Below are 20,961 nucleotides of genomic sequence, written 5' to 3'. Positions count from 1 at the left end.
AGTGGCTGCTGGGAGGCGGCGGCGGCTCCTGGGGGAGCCGCCGGGCAGAGAGGCGCCGAAGTAGAGGCCGGCTTCTTCTTCAACTTCATTATTGGCACTGGGCAGCAGTAATTTATTTTCAAAACTGTGAGTCAAAGCTGGCGGCATTGCAGAGGGACAAGGGGCAGCAGGGAAGTATCCTGCTGCCCCAATTATTACATTAAATACGCGCGCTGGACGGGGGCAAGTGGCGGGGGGGTAAGTAAACCCTCCCCGCCCTTAAAGGAACCCACCCCACAGTGCCGGACCGCAGCTCTGCGGTTCCGTGCACACCCCTAACCAACACCTTACTTGTAAATGGGAATCCTCACCGGATTACCCTTTATTTATTATTTAATTATTTTATTTATTTATTTAATTTATATACCGCCCTTCCAAAATGGCTCAGGGCGGTTTACAATTAAAACAACTCATAAAACAATGAGCCACTTGAACAGCCAAACCGGTATAGCCACTTGAACTGCCAAACCGGTTCAGTCAAACTGGTTCGGCAGCATATGGTTCAGTTCAAATTCGATCTGAATTCAAACTGAACAGCAAATTTTGGTTTGTGCACACCCCTATTATAAGAGAGGCTACTACAGTCACTGGCTCACATCCACATTAGATTATAGGGATGTGCAAAACATCTTGGCATTGAAATGTTTCAACTCAAAACAGGCTGTTTCGAGTGTCTTAAGCTCCGAACAAAACAATTCCATTTCAATTGAAAAGGTTTTGATGTTTCGAGTGCCACTTTGGTTGCCTGTTTTTCCCTTGCTGATTGGCTTTCTGGCACTGGCTTCCATTTGGCTTGTGATCTCCTTGCTTCTTGGTTGGCTTCCTATACAAATCAAGTGGGCAACTGTGCTGGGGTGAGCCCAATATGACTGAAGTTGCTATAGTTGAGCTTATGGCTATGCTTGCTTTTACTGGTGATGCTATGGCAACTGCTGCAATGTTAGGAAGTAAGGAGTCATAATTGTGTGCAATCATAATAAGAGCAACTTGTGCCAATGATGTTACTGCAGTGCAGGCACTGCAGCTGGCAGTGGATTCTGGGTCAGTAATTCTTTTTTTTTTTTTGGCACCAAAAAAAGGTTTTTTAAAACTGTGTTTGAAATGTGTGTTCTGTGTTGGGAGAGACAAGTTCCCTCTTACTGTGTGCTTCTGCAGTGTTTTTCAAGGTAGAGTTGCAAAATGCATTGCACTCTGTGCTTGCAGCTTGTTATGGCCACAGGGAGCAATGGGAAACTCAAAACACCCCATTGTTCCCCATGGGTATCTCTTAGGGACACCAAAGTGGGTTAGGTGGTAGGGCATGATGGGTGCTACCTGCCACCCAATCCCAAAAATAAATTGGCAAGTGGGGGATATAAAACAAATTTTTAACTTTTGCCCCATAGGATCTTATGGAGGTTTGGGGAAAAGGTTAAAAATGAGTTTAAAATCTCTTCTGGGTTGGGTGGTAGATAGCAGCCATCAAGCCCTACCACCCATCTCCCTTCAATGTCCCTAGGAGCTATGGGGAACAATGGAGTGTTTTTAGTTTCCCCATTGTTTCCTATGGCCAAAACACTCGAAACATTTTGAGTTTTGTTCTGTCGAAACAGCCAGTACCACTGTTTCACTGAAAGGCCATCTGCATTTCATTTTGAGCTTGAAAGAAAACACAAAATCCATTTTGTGCACATTCCTACTAGATTACTAATAATCAGGTCTCCGGTCTTGCTGAAATTAATGGGACAAGTTTATTTGTCCCATTAATTTCAATGCAAGTACTCAGGGCTAATTTTCTGAAGCCTGTCAGTCAGGCCAAGGGGAGGTGTAACAGATTTACCCAGCCTTTGTCCTAGAGCAACCCACGTGATGGGAAGAAAAATGCTGAATCATCCCCTCCTTGTGGCTTTTAGAACAAAGGCTTTCCCTTTAAATTTTCCTGTACGTCCAGTAGTTTATTCGCTGCCACCACACCCAATTATTAACAGAATTTAATCCACCCCCTCCTGGGTTGGGGTGAAATTCCAGGGAAACTCTCCTCTTACTATTGGAATAGTACAAAAACCTTCCACGTTCAAGCTTACACGTGGTGAGAAAACTTGGTAACTGATGAACGATCAAATTGAGGCATGTTTTGCATCAGCAAACCCTTTCCAGCCCCCCTTTCATGAGTTAAAAATCCACTCAAAGAAGTTTGTTTAAAATTGCAAATAACCAAAAGAAAAAAAATAAACTTTATTCAAAATACTTCTGTCTGAGGATCTCTCAGCTTTTAGTTATAGGTAAAATAAACACTCAGTAGCTGCAAGAATACTTCAAAAAGAACCCCAGATTATATTTGTGGAGGCACACTTAAAAAGTCATGGTTACCCAGTTGCAAAGAACATGGATGTAAGAAAACACATAAGTAACTTTAAATGTTTACAGATAAACTATCCTAGAACAATATCAGGGATTTACAAAGCACATGAAAGAAATATAAGTTTCTGACGCAAAATCTGACTAACAACTTGTTCCCTAGGTGGAATCCCCCTTTCCTTGAAAACTTACCCCACACCTGATGAGATTCAAGCTTCCTGCAATCCTGCCTCTCAAGAGAGAAACTTTTCAGATTGATGCTATGAGGAAACCCACAGGGAAGGCATGAAAGTAGCAGTTTTCTGCCATTGTTTGTTCCCCAAGGAACTGGTATTCAGAAGTTAATGGCCTAAGGATGTTGAAATTATAGTCTGCTTTCATGGCTAGGCACTGTTGATAGACCTTTCCTATTTGGGGAATGGAATATAATAGGAAAACCATGTTTGCCATTGTGGGGTAGGGAGCCACACCAGGCTTGGCTCTGGTTACTGGAGACAGTATGATACACAAAGCCAGAAATATGTGCTATGTGCACATCCTATGATTTTATCTGCATCTGATAGAATTATGCAAAACAAGCAATTTTCTAATTTTGTCAGAAAGCAGGAAACAATTTTTTACTTGTGTATCAGCCAAGTTCTACAATGGTTTATGCTTTGAAGAAACAATTTTTGAGAGGCGCGAAGAGAAAGTAAACATGGGTGTCTTCTTTTTTAAAAAAAGGGCAAAGAGCTGCTCACTGTGCATCATGCCATAACCCATTGTGGCATCAGTGCTTCCTTTGGAAAAAACAAAACAAAATAAAATGTACAGCAGCATTCTGAAATCAATCACATAAATATCATATTATGTTCATCTCAACACATCATGAAGAAGCACAAATTAGTATACAATTTTCATCTCACAATGAAACACAGATGGACACTAATCAGAAACATTCATATTCATATTTAAACCCTGCAGGATTTTTAAAAAGCCCTACATTGAATCAGATACACATTTTACATGGTGCCACCAAACTATTTTCAGATGTTATTGTTATGTGTGAAATAATCTGATTTTGGGTTATACTGCATTTACTTGGAAGGAACAGTACAATTTAAGATGACCTCCTGATTTCGAATATAAAAAACCCCTAGTCTTGGATTCAACTAAATGCAGTATGTTTATACAGGTTAGTCTGTAATGCAGATGTAAAACCTATGTTGTTTGAAATGTGCATTCAACTTCTTTTCTGCATTTTGTACCTTATTAATTAAATTCATTTGTGACACAAAATTCATGAGTTCCCAAGGGGTAATTGTGTTAGTCTGTTGCAGCAGGTGTGATATACTCATGCAATTTCCAGGCGTGATGATAATGATAGTGATAATAAGGGCATTTCCAAACAAGGACACTCTTAGAGACTTGGAATGCCAGCCCAGAACTACCTTGTAGAAAGTGGCAACAAAACAACAACACTTGTAATCTAAACTTCTGCACAAAAGAGACCAAACAGGAACGGAGGCAGAAATGAAAGGCAGGATAAAGAGCAGGGAAGCATGCATAGATGTGCATAAATGCATTTCCTTTTTGACCCCTGCCTCCATTTCCCTCCTCAACTTCCGATGCTCCTCATTCCGTTTTAGATTGTACTCTCCACGGGGTCAGGAGTTTGACCTCTTACACTCTGCAAAGTGCCAGGCAGGCTGATGTGCTGCTATATGAAATCAATACATAAAATTAACAGTCGTAGGCATCCTAAGAAAGGAACTGCACTCACTGGGAGTTACCAAGAGCATCAACCAACCCTCACTCAGAGTCAGGACCACACAACTGGGGAAGGAGTTGGGGCAAGAAAATCGGCATTTCGACGCAAGCTCAGGGTTTGGGCAAGAGCGTCACTTCTTTACCGAGCATGTGCAAACGCTTCGCAGATGCTCATTCGTGGAGGAGGCCAGATGATGTCCTCCTCGGACCGGCACGGTTCAGGCGCGGACGTGGGGAGAGCACGAAAGGCGCCAGCTGCTGCCAGAAGAAAGCCCTCCCTTTCCCACTCCCCCTCCCCGCCTGTTCCATGGCCAATAGCCGGAATCCGCGGCCGCCGCTTCTACAGAAGCTCTGGTTTCGCCTGGCTCGGGGCTGCCCGCTGGCCATCCCCTCCCACTCCCGCCTAGCGTATAAAAGCTCCAGCGCGCCCCGCCGATGCCCTTTGCCTATTGCCCTTAGCGGAGGGCGAGAGGGTGTGCTGCTGCCACTGCTACCATCTCGACTGCATCCCTACACCTGATTGCATCCGCTGGAGCCTCCCACCCCACCCCCGCAATTCTTTTGCATTTGGATCGGGTGGATTTGGGGGGGGGGATTCTTCCTCCGCCCCATTTCCAGCCCTCTGTCGTGGAGATCTTCTCATTGCCTTCTGGAGTTAACGGCAGCCTCACGTGCTTCGGGCAGGAGCGGGGCGCTGGGGAAATCCGTGTCCGTCAGCCCAGCTCGCAGATCCCCCTTGGCGGGGGCGTCTGAAAAAGGAGGAGGGGCGGGAACCCCCGGGTTCCGTTTGCTCTGCTAACTTACTGGCCTGCCTGGAGCGCCGAAGATGGCGATCAGCACCTCTGGACCCCTCGCTCTCCTCTTGGGTTTAGCCATTCATCTCTTGCAGCCGATTCACCCCGCGGAGCCCGAGACCGAGACCGAGACATCGCCCATCCCCGCAGGTAATTCATCCGCTCCTTACCCAGCCCACTCGGAACCTATATGCAAAACTTAGCCTTAATAGGAAAGACGAGAGTGGCTCCAGCCATGTACAGAGTGCTTGACAGCGCCAATTGGTTTTTAATGGTTAATGTCTAGAAAGAGAGATGCAGGGCCTGGATGCCAGGCGAATTTGAACCCAGAACTTCTCTTCTTAGAAATTAACTTTCCCTTTTCCCTGCCCAGTGTGGATTGTGAACACAATAAGATTAGATTTACTAAAAGGGATGGGTGGATGGATGGACAAGTTCCTCGACAAGGAGAGATTGCAACCTTTGTTTCATAATTGTTTTGTTTGATAATTGATTCCCAATAGCTTGGGCTTGTCAATAGAGAGGTTCAGATATTCCCAGTGGGGACAGATAGGCTGCTTTAGCTAGTGATTTGATCCAACCACTTCCTACCAGGCAGCCAGGGATATCTGCTCATTCAGGTTCTGGTCCAAACGTGAGACAAAAGCCCTTTGGAAATGCTGGTTCCCCCAACATGTCTCATTTTGTGCTTTGTGCTGCAGCAAATGAAGTTGCTGCACATGTAGGTGTGGCTCGGGGAGGGCAAGTGGGGATAAGTGCCCCTCCCCAAATAAGTAGTTTGTCCCCCATTTGCCCCATTTCTGTTTCCGAAATCTAATATGTGGGACACAACTCACCCACAAATAAATGCACTTTGCCACTTCTGTGCTCACCTCATTTTTCCCCTAGAGCCGTCACCGTGCACATGTTTTCTTCTTATTTCTTCTCTCACTGTCACTTCCCATCCTTGTAGCTTTCATGTGGAACATTAGCCTCTGGCAAATCCACCCTTGTTTAAAAGGCACCCCATATACAAGTTATGGCAAGCAAACGTGTTTAGGCCAATGCTGTAAGGAGTTTGCATTTGAAAATTTCAAGATGAGATTCTTGGATCCATTTTACAGTGTTACCATAGTAATCTCTCCATGTAGAAAAAATGAGTGAAGATCTCATGTAGATCTAGATATGTGATTTCATTCCATCAATGAAGGTTACTCCATATGCTTAGATGTACACGCAGTGAAGTACATGTGTATAGGATCATCCTATATGAAAAGTTTCACACAGTTTGGGGAGATTGTCTCTTTTGAACTGTCTCCGAGTGGGTGGGCGGAGAAAAAGTTCCACTATGATTTTCATTTAGGCCCTTATTATATGTATTGCATTTGTTAATGCAAGTGATACAAAATATAGTAATGAAAGTTCCAGTCAGCATCTAGCGGAAGAGCCCTGATGTTTCACAGGCAAACAAAGGCAATCCAAAGGAGAAATCCTTTGGCATCGCTCTTCCGTTCCTGTCTCTTAGTCATGATATTTGACAAAGCTGACTTGGCTTGCATAAAAATGCAGGATTCCATATGATGTCTCGGACTTAAGGACTGCTACTTTTGCTTTGCTTTCCTGGCCCTTGGCCATTTTTCACAGTTTCCTTCCCAGCCGTGTTCACATTCTGCTCTTTGGATCCTGTCCTGTGCTTTTTTGAAGGAGCTGGAAAAGAAGGAAGAAATTCAATCTTCAATGTCTAAAACAGAAGAAAGAAGACATGCATTAAAATCCTGTTCAAAGAAAAGTGCCCAAAACATGTTCCAGTGTTCAAACAAGCCATTTGATTCTAAGCAGAGTGATGCTTCCCATGCGCTTCTTGCTTGAATTCTGAACTGAGGCAGGCTTTCATTTTTGTTCCCAGTCTCTACTTGCATTTCTCCTGGGAAGTTAATCATAATCTGTGATTTACAGTGGAAGTAATAAAAAGAGCTCAGTATCTTGATTCATACCTTTGTGGTAGTGAATGGCTTATTTATTTATTTATTATTATTTTAAAACAACATCTGCTTAATTGTTTTACCATGTAGGAGAAAAACATTTGCTTAAAATGTCAGATCTTCCAAATTTCCTGCTTTATTGAATGCTTATTACTTGTGGGGGGAAAACCCTAGCTTAAGAATGAAAAATATAATGAATACACATTCCATGCTCATAAATCCCATTTATATCATGAGACCTTTGTGCTCATGGGTGACTTGCATCATGAGGTGGCAAAACTTGCATTGAAGACATACATTGTGTTGCCTCTGGACACTCATGCTACAGTAACTCTCAGGTGCGATATCACATTATGTTATTCTGGTGTTAACAGTATAGCACAAAGGTGTCAAGGAAGAGCAAAATTATTATTATTGAATTATAAAAAATTCTGATTGTGTTAAGGATAGTTGAAGTATGTGATATGGACTGGCAAGCATTTTTTTTTCTTAAATTCAGTTAATAGTAGTCTTTGTAGCCCTCTCCATGATCAGGATTTGGTGTAGGCAGAGATGTGGGTTTTCTGGGGGGAAATAAATTGATTATTATTTTTTTGGCAAAAAAATCAACATGCAAACATCCCCCTCATTTTAATTACTTTTCTCCAAAACAGATATACTATACAGATTTTCCTGGTGCCATAAACAAAATATGTTCTCGTTTGGCATGGTATTTGACCTATTTATATGGGAAGAGAAAGATTGACACCGTATTAATTTCCCTCACTGTAACCCAAAACATTTTCAAGTAGCAAGTAGCTGAACTGAAATTTTTGATCAATAAAGACACTTCATGCACTTTCATTGTTATACTGGAACAAGTTTTCAGTAAAGAGAACATGCTTTATGTGCAAATAATTTGTTGAAATATTCAGTAAATCATATGCATACCCTTTCACATATTTTCTAGGCATAAACACTCGGAAAACATTAATTAAAACTTTGAAATTGTTGAACTTACCTAATATTGAATTTGTATTGGCACCCATTTATTGTAACTAATAAATTTTGTGAAATAATGCTGGATATCCAGGCTAGCATGTTGCACATGCAACCGTCCAAGTTCCAGACTACCACTCTGCCTTGTATGGTTTTCAGGGACATAGTCTGTTGACAAAGAGATGGCTTGAGAAGGAAGTGAAGATTGGTGAAAGTTGCCCCTTCTCCCACCCAAACAATAGCCAGAGGTAGTCTGGAACTCACACTGCTGCATGCGTGCAAAGCTAGTTTGGATGTCAACCAAGGAAATGTTAGAAATGGGAAACTTCCCACTGGAAAAATAACATTTGGGGGAAATTCTCCACCCCTCATCTCTAGATGTAGGTAGAGGGTAATTTTTAAAAACCCTTTCATGATATAAATTGAGACTCTTCACAGCTGTCATTTGTCTTGGGGGGGGGAATTTCTAAAACAGGGGTTCCCAACCTGTGGTACTTCAGATGTTTCTGAACTACAACTCCCATCATCCTCAGCCACAATAAATTGCAGCTGGGGATGATGGGAGTTGTAGTTCAGTGACATCTGGAGTACCACAGGTTGGGAACCCCTGCTCCAAACAATTATGCTCACCAAGTTCACATCTGGTTTGCCCCTAAGTAAAGAATTTAGGGTCTGTTCAAATGATTCATCATTTGAGAAATGAAGGTATTCCCCCTTCGCCCAGAACGGGAGGGGGACAGAAGATACACATTTACATTGGGTCACACTTCCAAGACTTCAAAGTAACTCAGAATTTCTGGTGAAAGAGCTCCCCACCTCCTTGAGAGTGCCTCTGTTGACATTGAGACTGCTGTGTGTAAACTAGCTTGGTTGTGTGACTCCACAGGCACATATTGGTTAGTTCCCACTAAGCAAAATAAATACCCCCACCCATACTTATGCAATTTGTGGCATTTTAAAAAGGTTGTGTGTGTTTTTTTTAAATGTATGGCTAGCACTTGTCCACTGTTCTGCCTGATGGCTCATATACTTGGCTCATATACTTACCCAGATGTTATAACAGCAACAGCAAAGGGCCATAGCTTAGTTGTAGAGCATGTACTTTGCATGCAGGAGGTCCCAGATCCAATCCTTGGCATCTCCAGCTAGGGCTGGGAAATATTCCTGCCTGAAACTCTAGAGAACTGCTGCCAGTCAGTGTAGAACATAAGAACAGCTCTGCTGGATCAGGCCCAAGGCCTGTCTAGTCCAGCATTCTGTTTCACACAGTGGCCCACCAGATGCCTCTGGGAAGCCCACAGGCAAGAGGTGAGGTCACGTCCTCTCTCCTGCTGTTGCTCCCTTGCAACTAGTATTGAGAAGCATCATGCCTTTGAAGCTGGAGGTTGCCTGTAGCCACCAGACTAGTAGCCATTGATAGACCTGTCCTCCATAAATTTGTCTAAGCCTCCTTTAAACCCATCCAAGCTAGTGGCCATCACCACATCCCATGGCAGAGAATTCCATAGATTAATTATGCACTGTGTGAAAAATCTTGAGCTAGATGGAGGCCACATTCACATGTCCATGAAACCAGAGTTGAAGGGGATAGAGGTTGCCAATCCTGAACGTCTGAATGCAGGACAGCCCCTCCAAACACTGGTTCCACGTGGAGAGTGACCTGAGGTTTTGCTCTCCAAACTCCAATTTGAACCTTGGGTGGTAGTTAGTTTCACCATATCAACCTGCGGTTTAATGCAGCCTGTGTTACATCTGAACTGCAGGCTGCATTTGCAGTAACAACAGGAAGCTCCTCCCTCTCGCCAGCTGTGATCGGCTGTGCATGCTGACCTTCATGCAGGAAGGAAGCCGACAAAGCGGGTTCCCCCTCCTCTCTACAGTCTCCCTGACTGCAGAGAGACTGTTCTCAGTTACATCCAAACTTATATAGGAGAGCAGGGGTGGGGGCAGGTTCTGTATTACATGTGAATACAGCCAGAGTAATGGTCTGATTCAGTCTAAGGCAGCTTCCTATGTTCCTATGGGTTATGAAGAGGGCACATGGTGAGGCACAAAACTGAAGCTTGAGCTTTTTAAAAACACCCCCACATACACATATACATAGATGCAGGATATTGTTTCAGTTGCCTTATATGTTCCTATATCTAGACATGCTCCAACCACATGATCAGCCTAATCCCACTTGCAGGAGATGGACTGCGGGGACACACACATCTGAGGGGACTGATTCTGCATGTGGCGAAGAGCTGAGCATGAGCTTGACTTAGGAACATAGGAAGCTGCCATATACTGAGTCAGACTCAGACCATATGTCCATCTGGCTCCGTCTACACAGACTGGCAGCAGCTTCTCCAAGGTTGCAGGCAGGCATTTCTCTCAGCCCTATCTTGGAGAAGCCAGGGAGGGAACTTCTGCTCTTCCCAGAGCAGCTCCACCCGCTAAGGGGAATATCTTACAGTGCTTGTTCATTCAACTCACCACTTATGGAGTCTTCACACTGTGAGGGGAGCTGTTGTGTGAACTGCCCATAGTCTTGAAGCTTCCCTTTCTCCAATCCAAATGTTAACTGGTTTATAATAGGACACAAGTGAATAACTTCACTATTTGTAAAGCTGTGTGGAGCAGTAGTCTTGATTCATGTTATTCTGACGATAAGGCAACGGACTATTATGTTCAAACAATGTTCATAGAACCAACAATTGTGTGTTATGGAGTATCAACTTTTGTTGTTGTTTAAATGGTGGATTCTGGTTAACATAAAAGTGAAGAGCATTTTTCCTCATGTACAGCACACTGGTTGATTTACAGCAAGTCTCATGCCTGGACCCCAGACTCTGCTGACTTTGTTAACAACAGACTTCATCTTTAATCCTTGATGAGTTATTGCAGTTGTTCTGCATGCACTTCCTTGCCATCTATTGGATGTTTGAAAATTTATTGAAAATGACTCTGGTTCACCTCTGTTTTGTGTCGCATGGTTTAATAATTTCACGTGATAGAATAAATAGTTCTATCTAAAAAACTGAAGGAAAGAGAAGGGTGACCAGCAGCAAGGTAGATGGACTCGATTATGACAACAATGAGAGTCCAATGAGAGTCCACTGAGAGTCCTTAAAGGCCAAGTTGAAGGCAGATCATCCTGGAGAGAATCTATGTGGTTACTAAGAGTCGACACCAACTTGACGGCACTTAATCAATCAGTCAATGGCAAAGATGCTATTGAGAGGCTGATTCTAGTTGAATAGACACATTATTCCTGAAACTGTCCAGAAACAGAGCAAAATTGGGTTATGTCTCTTTTGTAAGCTTCATATCTATTTCTGACATGAAGCCACCATTGTATGCATAAATGGATTTTTTAAATTGTGCTTTGTAATGCATACTTCTTGACATATAATAGGGGCCAAAATGCAATGGAATTTGAAAGCTGGTGTGGTTTCAGCCTTTTCAGTCTCCCGCCCCTTAAATAGTAATCTGTCAGTCATATGTTCTGTACTTTCTAAACAGTTGGTCATACTGTACAAAGGGCAACCTGATCCACAAACCGGCTTTGTTGATGCATCTTAATTTAAACCAACACTGACGGAGTTCCACGTCAAGCCTGTTTTTTAACTAGAAAATTACAGCTGTCATTTAAAATATGCTCACACAGGCTTTCTGTAATCAGTGCATTTAAACGTATTTTGAATATTCAAGGTGGTTTGGAACAAATATGGACTCTATGAGATTTTGGTTAGAATGGAAAGTATGATTTGTTAGGTCATTGTTTAATATCAAATTCTCCAAGTAGGTGAGGCTCTTTAATAATCTCTTGTTTGAATATATGGTTAATAGGGCAAGTGGTGTAGAAAGTAGCCATTTTAATTCAAATGATAATACACAGACACATGTCTCTTTTTTTGAATGATCAGGTGGACATTCCCTGTTGATGTTTCTTCATGCCCCCATCTGAGGCCTTTCCCATAGCTGTCCCACCAGGGCTTTGGCTTACTCTGTCCTGGAGTGGAGCCCATAGTTATGAATTACTCTTTACAACTGCTTCCTGTGATCCCATGGCATGTGAGTGTGGGGAAAAATGACTACAAGTAGGGTCAATGCCAGGTTCAGACTCCAATACTTTGAGTGAAAAGGTAGTAGGTGATGGGAAAGACTTCTGCCTGAGACCCTGGACCAATCAGAGCAGCAATACTCAGCTAGATGGACCATTAGTGTGATTGGGTATAAAACAGCTTTGTATGTTCATGGGCATTTTGGGTCACATTTGTGCAACCAGTCATGCTTTTTGGACTGCCTTAGCCCTGCCCCCTAACAACATGCCATGGCTGCAGCAAAAGAGTCAACAAAAGGTTGTAGAGAGGTTGTAGAGTTATTGATATGTGAAAGATTCTTGCTGTGCCCGAGTTGGGGTTTTGCCACTTGCACTTGTGGCAGGACTTACTCTTACTCTGTGGTCTATTAGCCACCAGTAATACTGCTGATCTCACACCAGAAGTGACTTCAGTTCTGCTCAGAGCATGATGCATGAATGGAGCTTTCATGTGTTATAGCATAAAGATGTTACATACTCTGGAAAAAAAATTAATAGATCTATACCTGTAGCAGTTATTGATATAGCCTGGAAACCTTCTGACTTTTAACCCTCCATTGTATTCTTTCAAAGGAATGGCTATGTTCTTTTGTGGCCTGTGAAACCTCCTGCCACACACTCTTGCTAAAGTTCATTGCATGGTTTGATCAAGTGATTTGCATATATATATATATATATATATATATATATATATATATATATATATGAATTTTTATTTTTATTTTATTTGTCCTAGTGAAGAATGGGAGAGGAAGGAGAGCCAAAAAGGGGTATTAAGTATGTATCTTATAAAAACAGGAAAAGACCTTGGTCAAAAAGTCAATAAACTGGGTGCTGAAAGAGTAACTTCCAGTGTTCTGGGAATCTCGTATTTGGCTGCTGTTGTTTAAACAGCTGGCCTTATAAAAAGTATAAAAATAGCTTAAGGGCAAGAAGCTTTTCTTACCAGCAAACTTTTCTCACTTTGTAAAATGATGCCAGTTGTTCAGCATTTACTGAAATGCAGGCATGTTGATCGCTTAAACAGAAAAAGAAAAAAGATACCGTATGTAAAGGAACAATACAGCAACTGCATATAGCACAAACCTGCAATATAGTATATGAAGAAAGATCTTTCTTTAGTCTATAACAGCCATCTCATTGTCTGAATTCCATAATGTTACATGTATTAATTACTTTCTGGAAATCAGAGTTGGTTGAAAGCCTGTCAGAATAACTGGCTGTATTCCCATTTACCACAGGCTGTGAAGCAGCAATAAATCTGTAATGACAAATTGAGATTATCCTGCAACAGAGAAATTTGCTGAATATTTCTAAAATATTCACCACCTGTCAGTTGGCTCGGGAGCTTCTCCTGAGGAGGGGCTGCTGGGTTCTTGGAAGCATTTATACCAAGAAGGCCTGCATAACTCAGGGAGGCGAGCAGGTGGTGGTGGGGGGGCAAAGTAAGAGGGCTTCAACGCTGTCAGCTCCTCTGCCTTGCTTGGACTCTCTCAGCTCCCCCCTCTCTGTTCTGGAAGCTCCATCTCCATCTTCTAGCCCGAATGAAGGGCAGCCTGCCAGCTTGACATCTTGTTCCAGCTGGCTGCTTTCCAAGATTGCCTGACACTCGCCACCTGTCGCTTGGCTCGGCAGCTTCTCATGCTGGGTTCTTGGAGGCATTTATATCAAGAAGGCAAGCCTGAGGCATAGCCGTCGGTGTGGCTGGTGGTCCGCCTGTAGGTGGCCAACTGAAGCTGGCTGCCAGAGGGGGCTGGCCTTTGGTGCCAGGCCTTCGGGGTGGGACTGAGGTCTGGAGGGAGGTTATATTAGGGTGAGGTGGGAGGTTCGGGCTGGAGTTTGCTGGCTCTCCATTTTTATTGGGCTGTGTCAGGCCTTTTTGCAGGTATTTGTTTGGACTCTCTTGAGAGGGATGGTGTCAGGGGTGCATCGGGTGGTTCTGGGGCAGCTATTACTGCAGTGGTGGGGAATAGAAGAATTGGTGCTGGCAGAGCAGCTGGTTGTTACAGGGGAAGGTAAACTGGGCATTTAGTAACTGTTTCCACTTCCAACTGCCCTGTCTACTCTCAGGTCTCAGGGAGCAGCTCCAGCTACCCACAGAGTCTGGCTTTGCTCCTCTGCAATGCCTGGTCAGTTCAGAAAAGACTGAAATTGTCCATGATTTGATCGTGGATGAGGGAGTTGACCAGGCATGTATAACGGGGGAGCCAAGTGGGCCAGTGTGGGCTCAGCTTCTCCCACCAGGTTACTCTGTTGTGTAGCAGGCTAGGGGAAGTGGGCACGTGTGTCTCTTTGTGTGTGTGTAGTGGCTGTGGTCCACAAGAATACCATCTCCCTTACCAGGGCTACTGTGAGACAGTTGGCTTATTTTGAGTGTGCATTTCTGAGTCTGGGAACTAGGGATAGATTGGGGGTTCTGTCCTGCTGCCCAACTGACTCCCTAACTGAGCTGACAGAGCTGGTCATGGAGTTGGTGTTGGAGTCTCCCAGACTTTTGGTGTTGGGGGACTTTAATATCCACTTTGGGGCTGGCTTGTCTGGTGCAGCTCATGAGTTCATAGCAGCCATGACAACTATGGACCTATCCCAATTAGTTTTTGAACCAACTTATGTTGCCGGCCACACACTCAATTTGGTTTTTTGTTCAGATCAGGGGGTGTTCCATGGGTGGGGGATCCGGTGGTTTCCCTATTGTTATGGATGAATGACTACCTTGTTAAAGTTGGTTTCACAGCCACAATCCACCCCTTCAAGATAGATTGTGGATTGACCACCCCTTAGGATGGTCCACCCAAAAAGGCTGCTGGATCCTGTAGGATTCCAAAAAACCTTGGATGGTTTTAATGTTGGTGCTGCCAATGATTCTGTTGATGCCCTGGTGGGAACCTGGAATAGGGAACTCACTAGGGCGGTAGACATGATTGCCCTTCCAACCTGTTTCATAAATGGCCTCTTGGTATACAAAAGAGTTGTGTGGACTGAAGCAGTAGGGTAGGTGGCTGGAACATATGTGGAGAACTTGGCTCAAACTTGACAGGAAACAGCATAGGACCCATCTGAAGTTTTATGTGGCGGTAGTGCTTGCAGCAAAAAAAAAAATTTGGTCTCCATGCATTGCGTCTGCAGGTTCACGTTCGGCAGAGCTATCTCAGGTTGTGAAGCTGTGAGCTATCTCAGGTTGTCAGGTTTAGCAGAGCTATCTCAGATTGTTAATTTCCACTACTTCTGTCTTAAAATCAGTCCCCAGAAATGTTGTTCTGCTGTGATGCTTTTAATGGATTCTTTGCAGACAAAATCTCCTGTATTCAGGTTGACTTGGACTCAACTATTCCTGCAGAGTCCATGAAGCGGGTGTCCACCAATCCCTCTTGCAGTGTTAGATTGGATCAGTTTCAATCTGTGATTCCTGAGGATGTGGACAAGCTGCTTGGAGCGGTGTGGCCTACCACTTATTTTCTGGACCCTTGCCCAACTTGACTGCTTCTATCTAGCAGGGAAATTGTTGGAGGTGGCCTAGTTAATATCATAAATGCATCGCTGAGGGAGGGTAGTGTACCTCCTTATCTGAAGGAGGCAATGGTTAGACCGCTTCTTAAGAAGCCTTCCCTAGATCCCTTAGCGATGGATAGTTATAGGCCAGTCTCCAATCTTCCTTGGTTGGGCAAGGTGATTGAGAGGGTGGTGGTCGATGAGCTCCAGGCAGTTTTGAAGGAAACTGATTATCTAGACCCATTTCGAGCTGGCTTTAGAGATGGCTGTGGGGTTGAGACAGCCTTGGTCGGCCTGATGAATGACCTTTACTGGGGAATCGACAGAGGAAGTGTGACTCTGCTGGTTCTTTTGGATCTCTTGACGGTGTTTGATATTATCGACCATGGTATCCTTCTGGATTGCTTGGAGGAGTTGGGGATAGGAGACACTGCTTTGCAGTGGTTCCGCTCCTATCTCTTGGGTAGATTCCAGATGGTGGAGCTTGGTGACAGTTGCTTCTCAAAATGGGAGCTGTTATATGGATTTCCTCAGGACTCCATTCTGTCAACAATGCTTTTTGATATCTACATGAAACCGCTAGGTGAGGTCATCAGGAGATTTGGTGCTGGGTGTTATCAGTATGCTGACGACACCCAAATCTACTTCTCCTTTTCATCAGCATCATCAGGAAATGGCATTCATCCCCTAAATGCCTGCCTATAGGCAGTAATGGGCTGGATGAGGGATAGCAAATTGAAACTGAATCCAAGCAAGATGGAGGTCTCATTGTAGGGGCTCAGAATTTGAGAGATGAGTTAGATCTCCCTGTGCTGGATGGGGTTACTCCCCCAGAAGGAACTCCCCCAGAATGAACAGGTATGTAGCTTGGGTGTACTCTTGGACCCAGGCCTCACCTAGTATCTCAGGCGGAGGCTATGGCCAAGAGTGCTTTCTACCAGCTTCAGCTGATTTGACAGCTGCATCCATTCCTTGAAGAGGATGACCTCAAAACAGAGGTGCATCAGCTGGTAACCTCCCGGCTTGACTATTGCAATGCACTCTATGTGGGGCTGCCTTTGTATGTAGTTCAGAAACTTCAGTTAGTTCAAAATGCGGCAGCCAGACTGGTCTCTTGGGCAACCTGGAGAGACCATATTATGCATTTTAAAACAGTTACCCTGGTTGCTGTTATGTTTCTGGGCAAAATACAAAGTGCTGGTTATTACCTTTAAAGCCCTGAACGTCTTTAGTCCGGGTTGCCTATGAGAGCACCTTCTTCTGCATTATCCCCACTTCACTTTAAGGTCATCTGAGGAGGTCCATCTCCAGTTACCACCAATAGTCTGGTGGCAACTCAGAGGCGGGCCTTCTCTTTATCTGCTCCTAGGCTGTAGAATGTACTCCCGACAGAAATCCATGGTAACAAGTTTTATGCTGTTTTTAAATTGTGCTGTAATGATTTTTTTTAAAAGGATTGATTTGTGGGTTTTATTTTTATTGTTGTGCATTGCCCAGAGCCATTTGGATGGGTCGGTGAAGTGAACCCCCCCAAATGTCCTCCTGTCCCTCCAAAATGACTCCCTGACCCCTGAAAATCATGACACCCCCAAATTGCAAAAATAAATAAATAAATAAAATCTCACCAAACCATGGATACTCAGTTCACAGTTGGTGAGACCTGCCACAATTTTCCAGTTGCAGATACTCATAACTGCAATTAGGAAACCCATGGTTAACAAGGGATGACTGTACACAGATTATACATATGTTGAACATAATAGCCTGATTCAGACATTATGCTTTATGAGTGTACAGATGTCTGTATGTACGTGTGTTTGTGTGAATGATTATACCTGGTTTCATTTAAAAAGTGAACATAGATACAGGCCCTTCAAATGTATATATAGGAAGTATACTTCTGTACCTTCATTCAGCATTGCACCCCAAACCCCAAATAAGACAAGACACACATGAATGGATTAAAATAGGGCCACTTTATTAATAAACACATATTAACTTGTAACATTAACTTGCCGCATTAAGTAACCAGAGTGCAGGTATTCTTCCTGTATGAAACAACCTCCTAAAGAGGACTGTCCTCACACACGGGTGAACGGCTGGGTGTTGAAGGTATCAGGACAGGAGCCAAACTCCTTCCACTACGTGGTTTTCCCACGTTGAGGGGAGGGCTACTCTACATACCATAACCCAAGCCACACAAAACTCTTGAGTTGGTGAGCAAAGCACCACACTGAAAGGGGGCCATTCCCAACTCTCCAGGCCACAAAACCCTGAAGGCTTGTTCCATTGTAACCCCCTTTCACCTCAATGGCCCTCCTGCCGAATTCTGATAGGTAATCCTACCTACCCCCATCCTCACTCTCCTGCCAAGTGACCAAAACATCCAGCACCACCAGAATACAGCCCTTAAAACATATCAGTGAGAAGTAGGCAAAAAAAGGCAGCAGCCAGTGCCAATCAGGTGCAGCCCCCGAATTCCTACTTGGCCCCAAAAGGCGACTGGATAATGCCCATTGAGAATAGGGTGGGTGGGCAGGAATTTGTTCCTGCTGCTCTTGTATAAATAGAGCTCTGTGCTTCTTCACCCAAAACTGTATTCTATGCATGAGATAGAGACACCCAACTCTGCCATATTTGAAACACACATCCCAGTTTTATTCATGTTTAACTTGGAACTGTTTCACTCTGTTCAGTAGTGTTTATCCCAAGTCAGTGTGTTTAGAGTTGTGGTTGTAAACTTCTAGAAAGTCAATTTCATCTACTTATTTGGCAAAACTCTGTGCCTGACATTTTCTTCAATCTATGCAGGCAGTACGGTAGCTTTCCATTAGGGCAGGGGGTATGGCTCACCACTAGAGCAAATTAGGCCCAGTTTCAACCCCTAGTATCTTTATTCAAAAGAATCAGGTGACAGAGAAAGAGAACCTGGAGATTCAGAGTAGATTGTGCTGAACTAGATGAACCAGTAGCTTGACTTGGAATAAGGCAACTTCATATTTCCATGGGCCTTTTGAATCACATTCATGGGGACATCAGTAGTTTGGTCTTCCCATCTGCATTAGCCCCTAAAAGCACAACACAGTTGTAACTGTGTTCAGTTGGAGTGGGGGTCATAGCTCTGTGGAATGTCCCAAGTTGGTCCCTAGCATCTCCTGGAAGGGCTAGGAAAGACTAGTGTTCCCTCTAAGGCATGCACATGTGCACATGCTCACAAGTTTTTGGATGTCTGCTCAGTTAATTTTTGACCCCGCTCAGGTTGAATCATGAAAGCCCCATTCTGAATGCACATGCACACACACTGCCTTGATACTGCTGCCCAGAACAAAACTCATTCCGCACACAGATGAAAAACATTAGAGAGAACACTGAAAGACCCCTATCTGCAAACCTGGAGAGCTGCTGACAGTCAGTTTAGTCAATACTGAGTGAGCTGAATCAATATTCTGACACTCCATATAAGGCAGCTGCATACTGAGCTTGTCAAGTAGCATCAAAGGCTATTGCTATGCTAAAGTTGTTTCTAGTGCCAATATAGGAAACCAGGCTGTCCACTTGCACTGGTGAGGCTGTGGTCTGAGAGCCACTTCAGAAGGGAAGTACAGAACTGAATGCACCTTTTTAGTCATTTGAGCCTCATGTTGGTAATGGAACCAGCTATCCAACTGTTCCTGGACCCCAAGAGAACCTGTCTTGAATTCTCATCCTCACTCTCTGCTCCTGAACACATGATTGGGCTAACCAGCATGGTAGGTTGTTTTTGTCACCATTGAAATATCAGGATTCTTATCAAGCTTCTTAATCTCTGTGGGAAGAGCACATAGTTCAGTGGCTGAGTGCATGGTTGACAGATCCAGTTCCAATCCCGCACTGGTGTCTTAAGTTCATGCTTAGTAGAGCTTTGTCTAAGTCCTTGGAAAGTTGCTGTGAGTCAGACTATAGCTGACTAGATGGACAAATGGTCTGACTCAGTATAAGTTAGCCTTATATGTCCATATGTTATTTTTGTGACTTTATAAATGTGGCTTTTGAAAGCACAAAAGGTTATGAAAACACCCATTTGGCTATTGCATATATGGATTTATTCAATTTCCGGTAGAGGTAGTATGTACAGTGCTTATGATGCAATTTATGTGGGATCTAAATTGCTAGTGTGTAAGTAACTGTGGTGTTCAGAGAACGGCAGCTTATTTCCTTTAAAAAAGAAGTTTAACTCAACACCATTACTTAAGTGTGTCTAAGTAAGGGAAGTCTAGTTTGGCAAGCTATATTGTCCTTTTGAGAGTCCTGCATAATGTTGTCTCTAACATTTGCCACAATGTTTGCAGAAACCCCCCTGCCCAAGAATTTGAGAAATTCCCCTCTCATTTTACTAAATACTCCCAAAACATAGTTTTCTCCTTCCAAAAAGTCTTTCCCCAAAACACATTTAAGTCAGGAGTTGCTTCTCAAGCTTTCCTTCTATCTGTACTCCTGGTTTGTCACACAATAAGACCATTCACATGGCATGAGGGACTGGTGGGGAAGGCGGGAGCCTTCCCCCCCCCCACAATCCAGAGAGTCCACAATGCACTGCATGAGCAGCGTGGTGCACTGGGATGTCTCCTGGCTGCCCGGCCGCTCCTTCCCCAACCTCTATGACCAGGATAGCTGCCGACAGCCCAGGAAGAGCTGCTGGCAACATGAGCACCCACACAACCAGGCAGCAAGGTAGGAGGCGCATGCGTGCCCTTCTACCTCACTTTTAGCTCAGGTTTCAAACCTGGGCTACCCAGAGGTGCAACAGCGGGATCAGGAGAGATCTCAGCACTTCTCATGACCAGTCCTACCTGGGCTAGCACTGTCTTACCTGGGTAAGGCTGGTTGTGAAAACAGGCTCAATTTCTCTTTGAACTACTCACAAACACATATTTCGAGAAGGTATAGACTGACCCCCCCCCACACACACACACCCCATGACCACTGAAGGGTTCGACTAGGACAGTGACGGGGAGCAGCAAAGGAAACATTTGCATTTGATCCCCCATAATGTCATGGACGGCATGCTAGAAGAACTGAGATTTGTGTTGGTAAATTGATGCTAATCCCAGGCATAGCTTGCTGGCCAAAGATCACACCCACAGCAATATTGGCCAAGGAGTTCTTTGTATTCACTCTGGATTGAGTAGAAGCGGTTTTGTAGGTTACCTGAAACTCTTTCATAAGTCCAACATTTTCTCTGTCTTGGTTTACAGATGCACGTGCATTCTCTTATAGCAGCCCCTCCACACTTGCCTTCCTCTTTGTATTACAATTCATATGCTTTCCCAGCTGAGAATCTCCTATGCATGCTGGAGGAGCAGAAGTGTATATGCCTTCCCCAACACATGTGCTCGGACAGCTCACCAATCCTCCCCCCTCCAAGAAGAGCATAAATGAGTAGGGGCATAATGCCGGCATCACATGCTGCCTTATAAGCTGGTGAAGGTGGCGGAGAACAGCACACCTATTCCTTCCAGCTCTTGTTGTACAACTGGGTCCTGGCAAG

General features: G+C 44.0%; 1 protein-coding gene and 1 long non-coding RNA gene across 7 annotated transcripts in view; one reads left to right on the top strand and one right to left on the bottom strand.

Moving 5' to 3' along the window:
- The window catches only part of LOC128351668 (uncharacterized), a 30,122-nt gene extending 25,056 nt beyond the window's left edge, over positions 1-5,066 (bottom strand). Inside the window, exon 1 of the long non-coding RNA XR_008319961.1 lies at positions 4,930-5,066. This is a non-coding gene — a long non-coding RNA (uncharacterized LOC128351668). The remainder of the gene's footprint in view (positions 1-4,929) is intronic.
- The window catches only part of PLOD2 (procollagen-lysine,2-oxoglutarate 5-dioxygenase 2), an 89,470-nt gene continuing 72,808 nt past the window's right edge, over positions 4,300-20,961 (top strand). For 5 of the 6 annotated variants that reach the window (XM_053311383.1, XM_053311381.1, XM_053311380.1 and 2 more), the window contains exon 1: positions 4,300-5,069. In XM_053311383.1, the coding sequence (XP_053167358.1) occupies positions 4,952-5,069 (118 nt within the window). In that variant the 5' untranslated portion in view covers positions 4,300-4,951. The remainder of the gene's footprint in view (positions 5,070-20,961) is intronic. The other variant, XM_053311382.1, reaches the window with a different exon arrangement.

This window comes from Hemicordylus capensis, chromosome 3, assembly GCF_027244095.1.
Source record: "Hemicordylus capensis ecotype Gifberg chromosome 3, rHemCap1.1.pri, whole genome shotgun sequence".
In the NCBI taxonomy this organism is placed as follows: domain Eukaryota; kingdom Metazoa; phylum Chordata; class Lepidosauria; order Squamata; family Cordylidae; genus Hemicordylus; species Hemicordylus capensis.
The sequence above is the reverse complement of the archived record's forward strand: the minus strand, read 5'-3'. Positions and strand labels throughout refer to the sequence as shown.